General features: G+C 39.2%; 1 protein-coding gene across 1 annotated transcript; it reads right to left on the reverse strand.

Annotated features, from left to right (window-relative positions):
- Positions 1-2,093: 2,093 nt before the first annotated feature.
- LOC109105629 (gastrula zinc finger protein XlCGF57.1-like) lies at positions 2,094-8,549 on the reverse strand. The gene is made up of 3 exons (XM_042743498.1): positions 8,484-8,549; positions 7,900-8,025; positions 2,094-3,590 (listed from the first exon to the last, which is right to left on the reverse strand). Exons 2-3 carry the CDS (start codon positions 7,982-7,984, stop codon positions 2,398-2,400), a joined length of 1,278 nt encoding a protein of 425 aa, XP_042599432.1. The 5' UTR covers positions 7,985-8,025; positions 8,484-8,549; the 3' UTR covers positions 2,094-2,397.
- Between the last annotated feature and the right edge of the window lie 14,485 nt (positions 8,550-23,034).

Here is a 23,034-nt window from a genome sequence, read left to right on the forward strand (position 1 = left end):
AAGAGTGGAGTGGCATAACGTATAATGCCATCAACTTCTACTCTTGTTGTTTTCTCTTGTAGCAGTTGGATGGCTTCCTGATCCAGCTTGGATCGTGTCACAACCTTTTCACTGTGGTAGGGAACCACATCCATCTGCCACAGTCTCTCAACATGAGCGAACAGGTCAGAGTTGGGGGGAACAGATGTGAAAAGGCACTGGTGAACATATAGTCCATGTTTAATCTCATGTGTGGGGCCTTGAAGCATCCATCCAAGGCGGGTCTTAACTGCTGCAGGTCCACCTGGTGGGCCTAGCAGGACGGGTTCAATAGGTGTGATGAGATGCGGGCAGTCTGAACCAATCAGCAGCACAGGTTGTACTCTATCCATTTGTTGCAGGAAGACCTGCTAGGTGTCGATACTTCTTTTGTAAAGATGCCACCGGGTAGGTATGTTCAGCAAGGCCAAGTCTCTCAGCTGTGAATGCACCTCTGATGAGGAATTTCTTGCAAGGGTTGGACACAGGAGACACTGTGAAAGAAACAGCCGCCCCATGAAGTACCTGCTGATCTTGCTTCACTGTTCGCAGGATCAGGTCTTCTGGCTGTCCTTTGAGGTTCAGCTGCTGAGCTGTAGCATGGAGGAGAATAGTCCTTTCAGACCCGTCAGCACTGTCTCCACTGATGTGTCCCCATTTGTTATGAATACCTTACTCACTTTTAGGAGTACTCTGCGGCAGGTGACAGAACGGTCCACATAAAAGGTAAACATTTTGTGTTACTTTTTTTTGGTGATTTCTATTTGGGTTTTGTCTTTGGGTTGGTATTCAGAGCTGGTTTTTTCAATTAGTTCATTCAATTAATCCATTACATATTGCAAGTCTTGCACAGGGCCTTCAGAGTACATCTGGATTCGTGATGATTATGGCCACACCGCCAACATCAGGTATTCTTGCAAATCCAGGCCTCTTTCTGGTCTCTAGTCAGCTCTCCGAAGTTTTGACATCCATTAAGGAAATGGTTAGCACTGTCACAAAAGGACAGTAGGCACGTGACTTCTCTCTGTACTTGTTGGAGCTAGGTCTGGACTCTGGGGCAGACACTCTGGATTCACTGTCTATAAAAGTCTTTTCTGTACCCATCAGGATGCTTGTAGGTTTTACTGGGGACTTGGAGTCATAACGACTGTCTCTCCTCTTGGTTGATGAGTCAGGAGCACAGGCTTTTCTGTACCCATCAGGATGCTTGTAGGTTTTACTGTCTCTCCTCTTGGTTGATGAGTCAGGAGCACAAGTAAGCTTCATCTATCTTCAAGTGATCAGCCAGGACCTGATATTTAAAGCATTCAGTTGCATATGCTAAGAGAAGGTTCTCCAGTGCGATCTGCAGTCTTGAAAAGGAGTGGTTTTTTGAGTGTGATGTTGAGTCTTGTAGGATGTGTTTGTTCTGTTGGATTTAAAAATCTGAATGAGTTTAATGGTTCAAAAAGACTTAAAAAGATGTGCAATGATACAGTTTTGTGATGGTGCAACAGGAGCGAAAGTCTCTGCAGTGTGCAGCGGCTCTATTGTAGTGCAGACGAGATGCGCTGATGTGAACCTGTTTTGAGAGAGTGAAAGAGAGAAGACGAGATACTGCTAAATCATATGCTGTTTTCATAGGACTGTGTGGATTCATTTACATCTAACCTAGGTGCAACATTAAATAAATGTTTGGAGGAATCCCCTGCATTATACACGTGAAACCTGTAAAACTAGACGAAATATACATGCGCGATCCCACACCAAAATTCAGGACCTTGTTAACTCTTTCCCCACCAGAGTTCTTGAAAAAAGTTTTCAGCCACGGGCAGCATTTATAATTTTCACAGAATTTTCATGGCCTCCAGAATATTTTGTTTTATGAATATCTGAACATGCAACACATTAAAACAAAGAACATAGCCTCTACTTTTAAACAAAACATCCGTTTTATTCAAGCTTTAAGCATTCTTTTTTAAAATGAACACTTGAATGTAGGTAAGTTTCATTAAAAAAAAAAGCAACATTTTGATCAAAAACTACATCTGGATCATATTAAGTACAATTATCAAATCAAGGATGATTTTTATCAATTACTTCATCACCCTCCAAAGCAGTCCTTTGCCACTTCCTGGATCAAAATTTCACTTGGTAACATTAGGCAGTTTTCATTTATATGCTGTTTATTATTGATGGCATTATTTTTCATATGGACTCATTCAGGAGATGTATAATAGCACCCCCGAGTGTATAACAGCGAGAACGCGGAAACCTGGAAAATTCCGTTCTTAGCAGGGAAAGAAATACATTTTCACAACTTTTCCAAAACTTTCTGCATTTATTAATTATGACTTTCCCAGGTTTTTCATTTGAATGGCTTCTCTCTCATGTGAATCCTCATGTGGTTTCTTTTACATGCAAGTCATTTTCCACACATTTGAATGGTTTCTCTCTTTTGTGAATTCTCAGGTGAATCTTAAGAGTTCCTTTTTGTGTGAAGCTCTTCCCACACAGTTTGCAGGTGTACGGTCTCTCTCCACTGTGAAGTCTCATGTGAATGCTGACGCTATTTTTATAACGAAACCTCTTTCCACACAGATCACATGCGAACAACTTCTCTCCATTGTGATTTTTCATGTGGTGATTAAGGCTTTTTTTGTGTGTGAAACTCTTTCCACACAGAGAGCAAGTATAAGGTTTCTCTCCCGTGTGAACCTTCATGTGGACTTCAAGGCTTTGTTTATCAGTGAGACTTTTTCCACACTTTCGGCAGGTGAAAGATTTCTCTTGAATGTGAATGTTCATGTGGTAATTAAAGGTGTTTTTATGTGCAAAACACTTTACACATTGGGTGCAAATGTAAGGTTTCTCTCCAGTGTGAATTCTCATGTGTACTTCAAGGCCATGTTTTTGAGTGAAACTTTTTCCACACTCTTGGCAGGTGAAACTGTTCTTTCTAGTGTGAACTCTCATGTGATTCCTTAGGTTTAGTTCTGTTGTAAAGCACTTTACACATTGCTGACAGCTGAAACGCTTCTCTTCAGTGTGAATTCTCATGTGTTTTTCAAGGTGCACTTTTTGAGTAAAACTCTTTCCACATGGTTGACAGATGTAAGGTTTCTCTCCAGTGTGAACTCTCATGTGGACTTCAAGGCTTTGTTTTTGAGTGAAACATTTTCCACACAGTCGGCACGTAAAAGAGTTTTCTCCAGTGTGAACTCTCATGTGATAAGTAAGGTTTAGTTCGGCTGTGAAGCTCTTTCCACACTCTTGGCAGGTGAACGGCTTCTCTCCAGTGTGAACCCTCATGTGGACTTTAAGGTTTCCATTTTGAGTAAAACTCTTTCCACACTGTTGGCAGGTGAACGGCTTCTCTCCAGTGTGAACTCTTATGTGGAGTACAAGTTTTTGTTTTTGACTAAAACACTTTCCACAATGACAGCAAGTGAATACACCGTTTGATTTGGTTATCTGAGCTCTTTTTTGTGAGTAAGTCTTTTTAGTGGCTGTTTCCCTAGTCATGAAGTCATGATGATTTTTGTCTTCAACCTCATTCAGTTCTTGACTCTCCACTTTTGGCACCTTGAGGTCTAAAGCGAAAAACGACAAATACAAGTTAACCCAAATTTGACATCACAAAGACACAGATATCAAACCAACGTAAATCAATAAAACCAACAACATGTATGTGTAAGATATTACACACACTAAACCAAAATATGAGTTTTCTCAAAATCCATAATCTCAGAATCTCTTCTCAATATTCTGTTCACTTTCATTAGAACAAGTTCATCAAAAAAAAAAGTTATCAAACCCATTATCACATGGCCCAGGAGAATAGACCAATCCCAAATTTGTCATTCATGTCTAAAATATTAGAAAAATAGTATCCTTCTCTCAACTATGTTCAGTGTTGTAGAGAAACAGTATTTCAGTTAGGATTTAAGCCAATTTGTAGCACAGAAACGTTCCTTAATATAGTTACACCTATCTTTTAGTGCTATTCGATCTATCAACAACATAGGCCACAACATTCTCTTGGATAGCTTGAGAATTATGTTGGCATTTGTGCAACATAACTTAAACATGGTTTAAGTCCCATCTGTCTGACTGCTATACTGTCTATGAAGAGATATCTCAAACACAAGTATGGTGTACCACAGGGCTCTGTATCAGGTAATCTGCTTTTTTCATTGTTTATGCTTCCTCTGATGTACATTATCATTACATTTTGCTGTTATGACAATGCTTATTCAGTTTTATATTTTCTCACAACCTGACAAAAGTGTTTGATGATATGAACGATGGGATAGCTAGTAATCTTCTTCTATAAAATTGTCAAAACTCTCTGTCTGCTTGATTGATTAAAAGATGGTGCCAATGTTGACCGTCTGCGGTCCCTCCCTGTTAGGCTTCGCGTTTGCTTTGCTTTTATTTATGTCTTTTTTAGTTTTAAACTGTAATGCTACATATGTAGTGCGGTCGCTGCTCTGCCTACATGCAATGTTTGTGGACCGCGTCTTGGCCTTCCACCTTCATCTCTTCCCCCTGGGTTGCCATGTCAGGTTCTACCCTTGGATCTACCTCGCCGGAGACGCCAGAAAAGGCGTGGTAAGTGTGGGGGCATCGCTGTACGACGCAGAATGGTCCTGCTATGGAATTATAATCTGCAACATGCTTCTCTCCCGTGGGGATCTGAGTTTGTACATGGATTCACTGCTGGTCAGTGTTCCCTGGATGGTTTATATCGATGCCTTTGCCCTATTCTTCCTGGATACTTCTCTGCACCTGCTCGGATTTTTCTTGTCCTTACTGTGGTGGAGCGAATCCTAACAACCTTCGTCCGCTGTGTCATGAAACACAGCTAGAGAAAGTTACATCACAGATGAAGATCGCTCTCATTAATGCCCGGTCTCTAGTAAACAAAACTTTCATTTTAAATGACTTCTTTACTTCGCAAGCACTGGATTTCCTATGTTACGGAGACTTGGTCTAAGCCTGGTGAGTCATTCCCGTTCTCGGAACTGGTGCCTTATGTCTGTAATTTTTTTAATTCCCTGCGTATGTTGGGTCATGGTGGGGGCCTTGCTACTGTTTTTAAAGACACTTTTCACTGTCGTTCTCCATTTACCGGCTCATACAACAGTTTTGAGGTGCAACTTTTACAATTAGTCCTAGTAAACCCCATCACTATAGCTCTAATATATTGTCCTCCTAACCACAACAAGGACTTTTTAAGTAAACTTGCTGAATTAATGGGGGATTTGGTTACCAGGCATGAAAAAATACTGCTGTTGGGTGATTTTAACGTTCATGTTCGCTGCACTTCTTAACCATACTCTGCAGAATTTTTAAATATGATTGAGTCTTTTGACTTTACTCAATGGGTTTCCAGTCCAACACACATCCATTGTCAAACCCTTGATCTGATATTAACCCATGGTTTTTCTATTTCAAATATTGAAATCAGTAGTGCATCTTTTTCTGATCACAGACCGGTCCTCTGTACTGTCCCTCTCACGGGCCGAATCCTCAGAAGTCCATCGCTGGCACATTTGACTCACTCTCTTACTCAACATTCTAGTGAAGAATTTTCTGTAGCCTACCGTGATGTATGCAACTCTCTGGAGTCAGAATCTACTCTGCTTAGTCTGGATGCTGATGCACATCTTAATCTTTTTAATTCTACCTGTGCTGACATCATGAATTCTATTGCCCCCTTGAAGTATAGAAATCATAAGCCTGTACATGTGCCTTGGCACACTGAATCTACACGTACTCTGAGACAGACTTGCAGACAGGATGAACGCAAATGGAAGAAGCACAGATTGCAGGTTTCTTATGATATTTTGAAAAACTCCTATAACATGTTTCAGAAAAGCTGCAAAATGTAAATATTTGTCTGAACTTATCACAAATAATTGTCACAAACCTCAAGTATTGTCTTAAATCCCTCTGTGCATTCTATTCTTGAGCCTTCTACTTCTCTTTGCAATAATTTTGGGCCTTCTGTTTGATCAATATTTTTTTTTTTTGAAAAGATGATTGCTGTTGTTGTATAATGTTTTTTTCATCTCTCTCTCTTCCTCAAACCCTTCTTATCACAGAGTAATTTCCAAACGGTGATCCATGCTTTTGTAACAACTTGCTTAGATTATTGTAATTCACTTTACTATGGTGTTTCTCAGCTTTCTCTCTCTCGTCTACAGCTAGTACAAAATGCAGCTGCTAGACTTCTTTCTGGCATCCTCAAGTATGAGGTGTTCTTTATTACTATTTTTTTATGGGTTTTGCTGTTTTTACATATAATATATAGTTTTTTTTTTTATTCTTCTATTTGTGTATAAACCCTCAACAATTTGGCCCCTCTGTACCTGACAGAATAAGATATTAAAGGGATAGTTCACCCAAAAATGAAAATTAGCCTGTGTTTTACACACCCTCAAGGCATCGCTAGGCATGTCTGACATTCCTCTTTCAGACGAACACATTCGGAGCTGTATTCTAAATTGTCCTGTCTCTTCCAATCTGTGTAATTGCAGTGAATGGTGCCCCTGTTTCTGAATCCGAAAAAGAAGTATCCATCCATCATAACACTACTCCACATGGCTTCGTGTTTTTTTGATTATTTTTTATTGAAGTGAGTGGTGTTATTGTTTTAATGCTGGAAAGCATTTATTTATTTTTTAAATGTAATACTAGCCTATCATGCATCTAACCATCCACTCAGCGTTAAGAGCTGTTAAGATTAAAACTGGCGACTACGCAGTGAGTAATTTTTTTCTTATATAAATTATTTGTAAATAGAGCAGATACTGTAACTGTGTCTACACCGGACGCAAGAGTTGTCGTGCTGCGCCCCGCTGTGCTAAAAGTCTGTCTAAACTTGACATCACACTACAGTTGCAAATCATCTGAACATAGTGTGAGACCATTTCGTCATAAATAGAACGAGCATCAGTTTAGTGATGGGGATCGTGTCGCATCAGGCCACGTCCAGTGTAGACAACATCACTGGGTTCTATTGTCTTTTGTAGGATCGCGTCACTTGTGCCCGGTGTAGACATTGCATGCGTTTTTTAATGGGTTATGTTACAGCCCTGCTTGTCTTTAATGTTTTTATTAAATATCTGTATTGACTGCATGATCATATCATCATATTATGAGCTTGTGCTGCCGTGGTCTTCACATCTTTATTTCGTAGGGCGAAACATCTCTCTCACTCGGCAGCAGAGTATGTGAGTGGAGTGGAGCGGCAACAATTTCCCTCCGCGCTCCGAAGATTTAATAATCACTCCGCTCCAGCTCCGCTCTACGCTCACTGATACCAGAAACACCACTCCGCCTTCGCTCCACGGCTAAAGTATTTCAGTATGTTTGAAATGTTATGTTCATAACCAGAGAAACATACTCTGCTCGGCAGCATGTCTCTATATGGCAAACGCGCGGAGGAGGGTTGAGCCCAATCTGAACTACGGGAGCCCTGAGTGGAGCGTCGGTGGATGTTAAATAGAAAACCGATTTTCATTCAAACAAACCGATGTAAACTACACATTCGAGTTAATCGATAAAATCGATTTATCGCCCAGCCCTACGAGCGTTTGAAAGGAGCAGCCAATCAGTGGACCGGATGGACTCGAAATGAACTGCCATCTGAAAGTTTCTTCTATTGAAATTAGCATTTTTATTAGGATTCTATTTTTATGTTGATAATATGTTTTTTTTATTAAAATTAAATAGATTTCAATTAAAGTGAAATCACTGAAGAAAAACGCTAATTTCATCATGATAACTAAGTATTTTCCCCCTCTACGTTTGAGGCTCTGAATATTGTTAGCTTCCTTGTGCATTGCAGAAAAAACATTATAATAATGTTTTAATTATAATAAATGTTTTTACCTGTGTGTGTCTCAGTCTCTTCATGTTTGACTCTGAATGTGTCTTCAATCTTCACGTCTTCTCTCTCCTCTTTAATAAACTCCATCTTTATAACAGTGTGTCTCGGTATCTTCAGCAGGAGCTTCTCTGTGTTTAAGATCAGAATAATTAACAGATAATAAACCCAATCTAAATCTCTGGGTGTGTCTCAATGTGCTCCCTAGTTCAGTAGTCAGCACACTACTTGGTTTTGGTAAGCTGATTTGGTAGTGAGAGTATAAAAACTAACGCTACAAATTAATAACAGAATGCAAGTCGTACCAATGTATATTTAGATGATTACACTAATTTTAATAATCATTTGTTTCAGTCGACTCAGCTGAGTTTGAGCTGTTTTTCTCCTCACTAGTGCCGATGACTGATCTGTGTTTATATTGCACTCGTTCACTACTTAGGGAGCGAAACTCATTAAAACTGCTCATCGCTGATATTACACACCCTACAGTGTTACACTCCACAATAACTAGTTCATTTCTCCGGCGTGTATAATACTGTCTGAACGCGTTATACTGATCTAAACACTTCAGATGATTCAAAACACAAACCTTTCTCCAGCAGAAACACAGACGCGGGAGCGCGCGGCCGTATGACGTCACGACGCACCACCAAAATAAAGCAAGTAGGGCTCGCTGCAGCCTGCGGTGGACATCCAACCCCGCCCACATCCAAGTGTGACGTCAGAAGTCACGCCCATCCCGACACAACCCCGCCTACGTCCAAGTGTGACGTAAACGAAAGCCACGCCCATATCAAATACGTCTCCTCATGTGATTTCCCCATCCCCGTACCTGGAAACCCGGAAGTATGTTGAAGCAATTTATGGAAGTTAATGGGATCTGAATAAAATAATATTGTCCTTCGTTTTACTAATACACGTTTTCTTATTTTTGTAAAGGATGTCTAGGCTAAAATGGCACAACTTAAATCTAATATATATTTAATATGTCTAATATACGGAGCTGATTTTTGTCATCATAACAGCTCCTAAAACGCTTATGTTGATTAAAGTAGGCTTTTTGTCAATTAAAACTTTTAAACCTTACCTTGTTCATTTATGTAATGAGATAAATTCACATTTATTAAAAAACGATTTTGAGGCAAAATTGAAATGCATCAATTTAAAGGGGACAAATAGATTTTGGTATTGTAAAAGTATGCAAAATTATTGTAAAAGTTGGTATTGTATAATTGTCATTTAATTTTCTAAAGATTTATTCCACTTATCATAAAGTGTTAACATTTGAATGATAGGATCAACAGTTCCCCATATGCAGTAGGCTACACATACTTAGGCTGAATAAAGATTGCATTGATAGATTATATAAGTAACATGACATTGACCTTCAGGCCTTGTTCATCACAACTTGATATGAAAACATGTCCAGGTCCTCCACATACTTAAAGATGAATGAAAAAGGCATCCATTGTTTCATTGGGTATTTTTATATTTATTATTTTACAAAAATAATTACATGTACAATTTTACAAAAAAAAATAAAAATAATAATAATAATATACACCACCAGTTTTTGAACAGTAAGATTTTTATTATTTTTTAAAGTCTCTTCTGCTCACCAAGCCAGGATTTATTTGATCCAAAACACAGCAAAAACAGTAATGTGAAATATTTTTACAATTTAAAAGAACTGCTTTCTATTTGAATGTATTTTTAAAATGCAGTTTATTCCTGTGATCAAAGCTGAATTGTCTGCATCATTACTCCAGTCTTCAGTGTATTAACATAATAATAATAAAATGTTTTTTGAGCACCAAATCAGCATATGAAAGTGAAAGTCGTGACATTTGTCAAGTGTGGTAACCCATACTCGAAATTGGTGCTCTGCATTTAACCCATCCAAGTGCACACACACAGCAGTGAGAAGTGAACACACCGTGAACACACACCCGGAGCAGTGAACACACACACACACACACACACACACACACACACACACACACACACACACACACACACACACACACACACACAGCAGTGAGAAGTGAAGAAGTGCAAGGAGCAGTGGGAGGATTTGTATGCTGTGTATGGGGAGCAAGTGGGGGTTTGGTGGTTTGGTGAATTGCTCTTGGGTAATTGGTTTTTGGGTTTTGAGGGAGCGCTGTTCATTCACTCCCTCCCACCTACAACTCCTGCCAGCACCGAGACTCCAACCTGCGACCTTCTGGTTACAAGTCCAAATCTCTAACCGTTAGGCCACAGCTGCCCCCTATTAGAATGAAGGATCATGTGACTGGAGTAAGTCACTTTTGAAATCACAGGAATAAATTTCATTTTAATAGAAATATAGAAAATTGTTATTTTAAATAGCAAAATATATTACAAAAGCAAAATATTATACAAATATTTTAAAATTGGACTGTTTTTGCTGTACTTCGGATTAAATAAATGCAGGCTTGATGAGCAGAAGATATTTCTTTAAAAACATTAAAAAAATGTCACTGTTCAAAAACTTTTGACTGGTTGTGTTTAACAAAAAAGATATGCTCCAAATATTATAAAGTCTGAGCAGCTGAATGAGCAGCTGAATGATCAGATAAACAGTTCTTGACATGCAGTACACACACATACATACATAGACTACACAGAGAGAGATTCCTTGCTTCAATATATCCTCAGATTCTCCCTCCAGGTAGTCTTTGATGGCATTCTGGTGATTTTTACTGTCCATCTGGAGAAAGGCAGGCCCTGTCACCTCCCCACAGAATAACCCACGATGACTCTGTACCACGCTGGACCAATGTCCCTTACAAACTTCCACTTTATGTCCTCTTGGCGTTCCTGTTAAAAATAGAGAATACATACGTGTTGGGGGTATATGTGTCCACTAAAAATTATTTACCTCATCATTCTACATAAACATATTTATGATTTTAAACCACAAAAATCAATCAATATCTAAAGAAATGCTCTCACCATACCTCCATGCACCACTGCATGGCTTATGTGGTCCTTCAAGTGAACTGTAACAAGTAATTTTCTTTACTGGTGAAACTGCAGCAGGGACCCCTAAACCCTGGAGAAATGCCCTGCATCAGGCTTGGACTGAAAATGTGTAGAATGCTGTAAAACATGACAAACAAACATTAGGTGATCTTTTCGTTAATATAGAAGAATACAAAGATAATTTGTGACATACACAGAGTTATCCAGCAAGACATAATGAAATGATGCGGTTGCCCAACCAAGTTACAGTACTGTACGGTACTGTGATCAGAGTATATCATTAAAGATGTCATATGTATGTGTGTGTGAGTGTGTGTGTGTGTTTGTTTGTGTGTGTGTTTTTGTAGGTGGTTGGGTGTTCAGTCATAGGTCCTCATTTGTGTGTTTGGGTGGTTGTGTTTGTTGTTATGTGTGGGGGGGGAGGGTATAAAAAAATATTGCACATTGATTCATAATTGATTTTATGTTGTAAGACTTGTGCCTTCTATCTATCTATCTATCTGTCTCTCTATCTATCTACACATGTATGTATGTATATATGTATGTATTTGTGTGTGTGTGTGTACACATGCATGCCACGAATACATACATACATATATACATACATGTGTGGATAGATAGACCCCCCCAGCATAAAAACACTCATCTTACCCCCCCCCCCCCCACACACACATATATATATATATATATAAGTATATTTGTTGCTAGCAATACCGTGGCGGTGTGAAGTTGAAATTAAAAATACTGTTGTTTATGCACGTGCACACAAATGACGCACACGTTCTTAAAGTTGTCAACGTTTGGTAAAGACCAAAGATATATTTTTTTTTACTTACCGAAACGGCAAACAACAGCTTCTTTTTTAGCGGTTGGCAAACAATACAAATTATCTTCTTATTGATGCTTCTTCCTGTTTCAAAATGATTGAGAATGTGACGTATTTTGACATGGGCGTAGTCTGTGACGTCACACTTGGATGTGGGCCGGGTTGGATGTCCACCGCAGGCTGCAGCGAGACGCTCCTCAAATAAAGCCTCGTCTTTACTGGTAACCGTACTCAGCACTGTTCTACTGATGAAGAAATGAATTCACTATTTCACCGCGGAGGAGTGTGCTAGTGCTGGTGTCCTCAAACGTTAGTCTGGAGACTTACAGTGGTACTCTGTACTCAACAGACTGTTGTTTGTGTTGTCTGTGACATTATGAGCAACTCTTTCAAATGTAACTACACTTATAACACTTTTGCATTACTCCAGTGATATCATTTAACATAGCCATCATTTAATTGTGGTACTCTCTTTTTATGTTTTAACCGTTGAAAACAATGTCTCTCTGGAGGATGTTCTTGTTTTCTTGACTGGATGTGACAGCATCCCAGCACTGGGTTTCTATATATATATATATATATATATATATATATATATATATTCAGACTTTCATTCATATATATATATATATATATATATATATATATATATATATATACAGACATTCATTTTATATATTCAGACATTAATTCCATTCAGACTTTTATTCCATATATTCATTCATATATACATATACATGTATACACCATCAGAGAACTTGACATAGAGAAAACACATTCAAATGATAAGGTAGAGGATCAATTCACAGTATAAATCGCAGATTCCCAAAGCTATCAATATCACTGAGTTTTTTCAAAAGTGTCCATATCTAAATGTAAACAAATGTGAAGTGCTCTCAATTCACTTGTGATGTTCTCAGTAAAAGATAAAGTCAAGTATCTTTGTCAAACCAGTTTGACTTCATTTCTGTCATACATCTACAAAAGCACTTATTATTTCCTCTCTCATCTTTCTCTGGGGGTTACAGGTGAGTTTTGTACCATGCTGGCACCCAGAATGCACTGCAGCATGAATCTCTGTGTTAATTTTCACCATTGTTGATGTTTTATTTTTTTAACCCTTGTGCACTGTTCGATTTCTGTGTACACCCTTTATGGAGCGGGTCAAATTGACCCTAATTGGATTCAATACAATTCCTCAAAAATCACACTTTGAAAAACAACAAAGATTCAGGTACAAACTGCAAACTTTTAATAACAACATTTGTTAAATATTCCAAAAAAAAAAATATATATATATATATATCTGAAGATATGATTTAATGAAAATGTTTTTTAACCATTTTTTAAAACTGTTTTGTTTTGACAAAATTTGAAAATAAACAGTATGATGACTTGTTTTGCATATAAATTTTTTTTACTTTTTTTTTTCTTAGAACATCATAACTGAACAATTAAATGTAGCTGTATAATGAAAATATTTACTTTTCCTAAGTTGGCTGTTTTGTAAACCTATTTCATAAAGTCAAGAAGTTACTTCTGACATGATGAGCACACAGCAAGTGTGTGCTTTCTGCATATGTATTTCTTGCACCTCACACACATGGTGCTGGTTTTGCTGTCACGCTTGGATGGGCACACCTCACATCTCTTCCGCTGATGTGACTTTGTCCAAATTGTCAACCCCTCCTTTCGAGGAATTATAGTCCAGTATCATTTCTGGCTTCAGGTCCTCTCTTGCCCTCAGTGATGCATCTCTGTGCATTGTACTCATCACAAGGACATTCTTGTTTCTTTTGGGGCAGCAGGAAACTACTGTTGCATTTTCAGAGAAAGCTAATTTTCACGAATGCACGTTTCTGCCCTCCATGTTCAAAATCTCTCTGGGTAGCTCAGGTTTTTTTTTTTTTCACTGTTCCAGTCAAAGTCAGCTTTCGCTTGAGTAGCTCGACACCAAGGCTGTACGATGTAAAGAAGTTGTCACAGGTTATGCAGTGACCTTGCAGTCCTTCACTCATTTGTAGAACCACACGCATCCCCTGGTTTCTCTCAATTTTGTTTGTATATGTCAAAAAACACCAGCATGTTGAAACTTTGCATGCATGTTCATGATGATAAATGAGAAAAAAGTCACAAAATATCAAGAAAAAACAAAGGTTTAATATTATTTCAGGTAGCTTGAAAAAATAAATGATAGGTAATTTTTACCATCTGTGGCTGACAAAATATTTTTCTGTATTGAAATAAGTGTGGAAAAGCTCCATAAGGTAGTAAAAAAACAAAAAAAATATTTTGGGTCAGTACAGTTGCCTTAGAGCGTTAAAATATCTAAGACTTTTTCTATGTACACAAAAGGCCTATTTCTCTCAAATATTGTTCACAAATCTGTCTAAATCTGTGTTAGTGAGCACTTCTCCTTTGCCGAGATAATCCATCCACCTCACAGGTGTGGCATATTAAGATACTGATTAGACAGCATGATTATTGCACAGGTGTGCCTTCAGCTGGCCACAATAAAAGGCCACTCTAAAATGTGCAGTTTTATCACACAGCACAATGCCACAGATTGTTTTGAAGGAGCGTGCAGTTGGCATGATAACTGCAGGAATGTCCACCAGAACTGTTGCCCGTGAATTGAAGGGTCATTTCTTTACCATAAGCCGCCTCCAGTTTCTAACTCTTCCAGGTTTTAGCACCAATGTTGTAAAGTTAAGGCTCAAGGAAGGAAGAATCGTTACCATTCAATGTAAAACCATAATCATTAAATAAACAAACACAAAATGAAAGTGAAGCGGTAGCTCCTCACAGACAACTGTCTCAGAAACGAACAAAACACAACAGAAAGTCCAGGTCTGGTCCCCTCTCACCCTTCACTATCATCATTCTTCCTTTCATCCATCCGATTAGGACTTGGATAAGTTCAGAAACACAAAAAAGTTTCATATCGCACTTGTAGTGCAAGCGAGGAAAAAAAGTTGCCATACAGCTCCAGCATTTTTGATTGAGCTTCACATAAATTTGATGGCCTCTAGAATATTTTGTTGTATGAATATCTGAACATGCAATACATCACAACAAAGAACATATCCTTTATTTTTAAAGGTAACACTTTATGGTACGGGTACACAAATTACCATGATGCATTAATATCTCATGAATTATCAGGAACTAACATGAGTTAATAGTCTTTCATTCATGACTTTCGGAGTTGTATTCGAAATTGTCCTGTCTGTTCCAATCTGTGTAATTGCAGTGAATGGTGACTTTGTTAACAGAATTCACATGATATGTGCTGTGATTGGCCAGTGTTAAGATTTGTCTATTTATCTACTATGAAGAAGAAATGAACATTCTTGATAACTCATATTTAGTTAAAACATTAGTTCTCACATTAATTGATATACTGTTCTAGCCTGTATGCATGCATGAGGTAATGTGTTTTTTTTTAAATACTCCTTTAATAATAATAAAAAAGTCTTACATGCACGAAATAATGCTTTTTTTGAATCATGTACCATAAGCATAGCTTTATCCACTATGTATAGTGAAGACCTTGTTTTTTGTGAATAAAGAAAACATCATGATCATGTGTAATAATTCATAAATCACGGGTGGTGTTAATGATTTCCTTAATGTCTTAATTAAAGTGTTGTTCATCCATGAAGTCATTAATGAAAGATTATGAGCTCATGTTAGTTCTGATAATTCATGAGATATTAATGCATGAAGGAATGTAGGTATACATCACATATTAGTACAAAAACTTGATATTTTGAGCACTCAGTTGAAAATGTACTCATAACCAGTGTTGGGCAATTTACTCTGAAAATGTAATCAAATTACTGATTACTGCTTTTAAAAGTAATCACGTTACTGTTCTGATTACTTTATTTCAAAAGTAATTAGTAATTAGTTACGTTACTTTTTTCTTCATGAAATTTATGAAATGCCAGCATACATGCTCCCGATAAATATTTGTTATTAAAGCATCAACATTCACAGAACACGTGGTTTGGCAGAATGCCAGCAAAGAGCGCTGCATTTATAATCTCTAAAAGACATCTCAATTCATCACAATCTCACAAATATCTGTTATAACACAATTAATATATGCATAATGAATCTTTCATAATGTCTACATTTGTGTGTTATAATGAGAGGATTCGTGAGCATGCCAATTTCAGCACTGCATTGCTCAACGCTGCAGACACGTGTTATAGGCAAGGCAAGGCAAGGCAAGTTTATTCATATAGCACATTTCGTACACAATGGTAATTCAAAGTGCTTTACATAAAAGAAAGTAAAATAATCATGAAGAAAAATAATAAGAAAGATAAAACAAGCAATTTTAAAACATAAAACAAGCAATTTTAAAACACTGGAAATTATTTAAAAATTGACTTATTTAAAATGAATTTAAAACAGTTAAAATAGTTATTTATTTATTGACTTATTTAAAATGAATCGTATAAAATACAGTGCAAATCAGTTCGGACATCGCACAGTGCTCATTCTTTTTGAAAAAAGCTGTGGGAAGTGTGTCAATAGCAGGTTGACGATTTTAGTTGCTGCCTATTTTCCAAAATGTGCGTATCAAATTGCTTCAAAAAACACATAGTATCTTTTTTGATATTGCGTCCAAATCTCTCTTCTGACCCTGCATTGCTTGAGGATGTGCTAATCTCCTTTCCCTGATATTAATGATCTCAGAAAGCAAGGATGCAAACTCATTGCATTTGCTGTCTGAGAGCATTTCCCTGGGAATCTGACTTAGGGGTTTGTCAGTCTCTCAACAGTGGCAAAAGAGTAACGAAAGTGTTGTTTAGGTTACTGTTTATAAGGTTTGAGAAGAAATCCTTCTGCTTAGCTGTGGCTAGTTTCTACATTAAAAAAGCATGAAGGCTGTCTTTATAGATGCTATAGTGAATTTCAAGTTTCAAGCTTCTACTACATCCGGGCCGCTTCTTCTGCATTGTTCTTTCTCATAGTCTGAACTGCCAAGTTGATTCTTCCAAACTGATTTCTGTCTGTTTGTTTTCTTACTCACTCATTATTGGAGCAATATCATCACAATATTCTTAACTTTTGAGTTAAAGGAAATCAATGAGAATACCAACAGAGTCTGCAGAAAATGCTTGGTGTTAAAGATATAGCCTCCATAAACAGCACGCTAGTACTTCCCCCTGCGCACGACCCTCCTTCTGACAGAGACAGATCTAGATTCAGTGGTAGCAGAGATCAATAAATCAAAGTGAAAATACAGAAGTGATCAGATAGTGCTACATCCCTTAATAACAATGGATGAAATGTTTTAGACCCCTACTGATGATTAAATCTAGAGTGTGGTCCAATCTTTGTGTGTGGGTCCATGCACATGCTGAATCAGGTCAAAAGTGTTTAGAACCCAAGTATCATTTCTTTTGTAATTTTTGTTTTCTGCATTATCTATGTGAATATTAAAAATCCCCCGTACAGTGAAACAGTCAAAACTCTGAGGAAATCATTGATTACATTTCTCAGACCTCTTCAACAAAGGCTGGAGAGTATTTTGGAGGCCTGTAAATACGATAAACAGAATGCGGAGAATCTTTCACCACAATTCCTAGATATTCAAAAAGGGGGCCCACCGTTTTTTTGGTGATATCTGCGGGCTTGCAGCTGAATGAGCGAGAGAGCGAAGTCCCAGCATACACCAACTCCTCCATTTTCTGTGAGAAGCACAGAAGTGGAGATGCTGGAGAGAGGGATAATGTGTCCCGTGAGCAGGCTGTGTCTCTCTCTGGTGTTTCAGTGACTGTGATATGTTGTCCTGGCTTCCCCTGGTGTTTTTCAGAAAGTCGCCCTTGGGTGCTGAGTCTGTATCTGTTTTGATAGCTATCACAGTTCGTCTGTGAGGAGAGCTCTGTGGGCAGGGCTCAGCCGGGATAGTGTCCATCAGCAGTGCTTCGTTATAGCCTAAATAGAAACTCTGAATACACTTGCAGCTGCGTTAATCGTATATATTTTATATTAGTTCATGTTGCTTTTTTGTGCAATGGATGAACAACCATTTATTTGTTTTTAGATATTTTATGTTTAGATATTTTATTTTTAAGGCCAGTCCTGTGAATCATTTTCACACGAAAGTTCTCCCCGCCACAAGCAGCATCCCTCCGCCACACCGGTTGCTTCAGAACTGGGAGCAGGTCTCTAATCCACTGAATGCACTTGACTCGACAGTGTGTGGTAGGCCTACTACATCCTTCTTACAACGCGTAAGATTATAAACACTGCATTCTGTCAGCAATGTAATGCCGCAGTAATGTATAGAGACCTCAGCCTGTAACCATACTCCTAATTACTATTTTGAAAATTATAATGCTTTTTAGATCACTCCATTACTAAAAAAAAAGTAATCAAATTACTAAAATATTACTACTGCCCAACACTGCACATAACTCATCAATTGCACTTAGCATAGTCTGGGAACCAAGAAGATTAGAAGCCAACGAAGATAAAAAGCTAAGATTAGAGAATCAGTCCTGGTAAAATGACATGCACACACAACAAAAGGTTTGAAATAATATTTCTGTGGTAAGACAAAGCATCTTCTTAAACATAATGTTAACACACTAACTAGCAGGAGTGTGTGTGGGCAGGTCAGGACTCTGTTGGTATTTCTCGCAGGCAGGCGGGATTATGCAAATGTGTTACCCAGTGATGTATAAATTCAGAATAGGCAAAAAGATTTGAAAATATGACTCCATGGTGATATACAAATATCTTTATTTATCATGCATCGCTTTTGATTAACAATGTTGCAGATTGGCCGGTGGTGGATTTTAAATCTTCTGTGACCATTTTAATGCGATGGTTTTTCTATGCATATGGACTGCACGAAGCACAAACATATAAGGAATGACTTCTCTCATGTGTGTGAATCCTCAGCGTGGTTTCCTTTACATGCAAGTCATTTTCCACACATTTCAATGGTTTCTATCTTCTTTGTGAATTCTCAGGTGAACTTTTAAGAGATCCTTTTTGCGTGAAGTTTCCTCCCACACAGTTTGCAGAGCAGGTGTAACGTCCCTCTTCCAGTGTGAAGTCTCATGTGCTTGTTGGATGCTATTTTTATAACGTAAAATCCTCTTTCCACACTGATCTCATGCGAACAACTTCTCTCCATTGTGATTTTTCGCGTGGTGACTAAGGCTTTCTTTTTTTTGCGTGAAACTCTTTCCCGGCCACAGAGCAAAGTATAAGTAGTTTCCTCTCCCGTAGAACTTTCATGTGGATCTCCAAGGCTTCTTGTTTCATCTATCAGTGGAAACTTTCTTTTCCCACACTTCTCTCGGGCAGGTGAAAGAGATTTCTCTCTAAGAATGTGAATGTTCATGTGGTAATTAAAGCTGTTTTTATGCGCAAAAACACTTACACATTGGGTGCAAAATGTAAGGTTTCTCTCCAAAGTGAATTCTCATGTGGACTTTAAGGTTTCCATTTTGAGTGAAACTCTTTCCCACACTCTTGGCAAGTGAAAGATCTCTCTCCAGTGTGAACTCTCATGTGTTTCTTAAGGTTTAGTTCGCTGTGAAACTCTTTCCACACACTCTTGGCAGGTGACCGGCTTCTCACTCCAGTGTGAACCATCATGTGGACTCTTTAAGGTTTCCTTTTGAGAGAAATCTTTCCCCACACTGTTGGCAGGTGAACGGCTTCTCTCCAGTGTGAACTCTCATGTGTTTCTTAAGGTTTAGCTCGGTTGTGAAGCTCTTTCCCACACTGTTGGCAGGTGAGACGGCTTCTCTGCAGTGTGAACTCTCATGTGGAGTACAAGTCTTTTTTTTTTGACTAAAAAACACTTTCCTACACTGACAGCAAGTGAATAAACCGTTTGATTTGGTTATCTGAACTCTTTTTCGTGAGGAAGTCTTCTTAGTGGATTTTCCCTAGTCCTGAAATCATGATGATTTTTGTCTTCCTTATCATTTGTTCAGTTTCTGACTGTCACAACAACTTATCGCGGAGGTTCATGAAAAAGACCCAAATACAAGTTAACCCAAATGTTGACTTCACAAGGCAACAGACATGTTCACTTACTGTAGTTATCAATCATTTGACAACTATTAGATCAATCAATAGCATAGACCTCTTTGCATTAGCTTGAGAATTACCTCGCGCATTTTGTGCACAAGAATTAACATTAACTTTTTATGATTTTATGTTTTAGATCCTAGCTGTCAGATTGCCAATACATGTAAAGTGAAAAAAGTGAAAGTGACGCGGATATACAGCCAAGTATGGTGAACCATACAGGAATTACATTGCTTCCGCTGTGCTGCTCACGCCCGTCTGCCACATAAACTTTGAGCGAGGGATGGGTCAGCTCCCCTCATCCAGCAGCTTTTTGCAGAAAAGTCAGCATGTAGGACACATCACATGAAACGGGTCCAGCGTGCCTTGCAGAGCACCAGTTGAAAAGTGAAAGTGATAATCGTGACATTTGCTGGCATGGTAACCCATACTGAATAAATTGGTGTTCTGCAGTTAACCATCCAAATGCACACACAGCAGTGAGAAGTGAACACACCATGAACACACACACTGAGCAGTGGTTATATCCAGTGCCCGGGAGCAACTGGGGGGTTCAGTGCCTGCTCAAGGGCACTTCAGCCACAGGCATTGGACGGAGTGAAGAGAAGAGCACTGTTCATTCACCCTGGCCTCACCCACAACTCCTGGCTAGCAATCAGATTCCGAACCGCTTTACCCTTCGGCTACTAGTCCAACTCTTTAACCATTAGGCTACAGCTGTGGAATACTGGACAACTTTCTGGCCACAGAGCCGCCTGCAGGATCGGGCACCTCCTCACCAAGAATAGTAAGTGTTACTTTACTCGCTTGGGAGCCTCCATCAGACTCCTGTCGAGGTACTCAAATCATGCCTTCACCTGGCGAGAGAAGGTCCCCTCCTCAGCGGGATGGGCCACAGGACCATCGTTATGAGCTGCATCAGCTCTGGGAAACCAAGCCTGGTTCCTTCCCAGAGCGAGGAGCTACTAAGAGGAGGGAGCATTTGAGTTTCCCCTTGACTTGCCTGATGACTTGGGGGAATCAGGGCTTATAGGAGGAAAAATGCATACAGGTGAGCCCTGGGCCAGTCAGTGGGGCCAGTGGGGCATCTTGCTGTATCGAGAAAAAATGTTGGGCAATGAGAGTTGTCTCCTCCGAGGTGAAGAGGTCGACTTCTGCCTTCCCAAAGACCGCCTAAATTCTCTGTACCGATCTGAGGATGTAGTGCCTCACCAAGCTATTTCTGCCTCTGAGAGCATCTCCCGCCCTTGATTCAGCTTGTCCAGCACATAAAACCACCCTAAGCTGCAGAGTGAGTTACTTTGCGCTCCAAAGAAGAAAGTGACGAACCAACCTCATAACGCCTGAGACCTGAGGCTGTCACCCAGACCGGGATATAACAGTGTTTCCAGGTTTACGGCTTTGTGGTGGCAGGGTGGGGTGCCATTTTTTTGTTTTTTTCTAGACTCCTTTTAATGGTTAAAATAAATTCTTCTTTAATCAAATGGCTGTCTAATGAATTAAAAATAATGAAGCTCAAACAATTAACATTTTTAAATTTAAAATAACTCTAAACGTTTTACGCTATTGTTACCAAATTTGTTTTAGAATGTCTAACTTACTGAAAGCACAAAAAACAAGTTTAATTTATTTTCTCCTACACTAGCCTTATGATTTTGCTCAGAAATTTAAGGCATAAAACATCTATTACCTCATCTTTAAGTAATGAAAATGTACTGAAATGTCATTTAATATTACAATTAAAAACATTATTAATATTGTATGATTATTCCTATTATGCCTATACTGTACCACCCATTTCCAAGGCGCTTGAACTCAACTTTATTTTGATGGCACCTTTACATTACTGTGCATATGATATGAGATGATTTACAAAAACTCCGTGAGCAGTTCTGAGATGTGGTTCATGCATTTATGTCGTGCCATGGTGAGACGGCAAGATCTTTAATATCACTGTAAAGCATCATGCGTGCATCAGTATAAAAATTTAAACTACGCGCCGGTGCTATTCATTACCCGCGGCTGCGGCATTCGTTACACATTTAAATAGCCATTATGCGGCTTAATATATACTACTACTAGTGGGAATGTGTTCACGCAGCGTGTGCGCATCAGGACGCAAATTCCACCGTGCAACGGCCAGAGAGCGCCACCATGTAACGTGAGAGACCACTGACACGCCATGTAACGTAAAGATCAATAACATTAGGCTATTTAGTTTGTGTAATAAAAGAGCAAGGCGTATAGACCCGCTCCATCTAAAAAGGTAACTTTAAATTATTTCTGGCTGTGGATCTCAGAGCCATAGAGAAAAAATGTAACCAAATAAAATGACCCCAACCTTCAAGAGGGGCTGGGAAAAGCATAGTAAGCACTTCACCTAACATAATTAGGGAAACACTGTATAAGAAAACCACCGTCATGCTGTCCCAGCCGCACTATAGGAACGCGGGTGATCCCTGATGGCCGGAGCGACATTGCCTTCAGGGCTAAGGAGACCACCAACATTTCCAGGCAGTTGATATGTAGGCATCACTGCAGAGCTGCCCAGGAGCCGCACGCCCATTGCCTTCCAACAGGTGAGTGGTCTTCAAGGGGGCCACAGCTGGCGAAGGTGCGGTGGCTCACCCCTGACCAGAAAAACTCTGCAGGATCGGCAAGCCGCGAAGGGGCCGCGACGTGAATCAAGTCCAGCGTAGTCACAGATGCGGCAGTGCAGCCATAAGGTCGAGTAACCCCTAAAACCCCTCAGGGGGGCGCATCATCCCCTGGTTTGAGGGAAGCCACCGCACCGTTAAAACTGTCAGGGATCAGTCCATCGTATGGCAAATAACTGGCTCTTGTGTGGGTTGATAACCAACCCGCCGCGCTCTAAATGACCGAGTAGCAGTTCCCAGCGCAATCAGTTCCTCTGCTCTGATCTGGCCAGAATAAGCCAACTCATCAAAGTAATCTAATACACGGACTCCCTACCTGTCGCGCTGCATAAGCAAAGGCCATGCGCGGGGCCAGGGACAGTCCAAATGGAAGGGACTGCATACCGATAGGCCACTCTCGAATTCCTAATCTCAAAGAACGGCTCTATGACGCTTCTTTCAAATCTACAGTCAAAAACCAATCTCTGATAAATATGCGCTAAGAATTTTTTGACTGGCCACTATCATCTTGAACAACCAATGCATAAGTGGAGCTGTTCAGATGTTTGAGATCTAGATCGGGTCTGAGCCCACCGTCT

The sequence above is a fragment of the Cyprinus carpio genome, chromosome A4 (genome assembly GCF_018340385.1).
Source record: "Cyprinus carpio isolate SPL01 chromosome A4, ASM1834038v1, whole genome shotgun sequence".
Classification (NCBI taxonomy): Eukaryota; Metazoa; Chordata; class Actinopteri; order Cypriniformes; family Cyprinidae; genus Cyprinus; species Cyprinus carpio.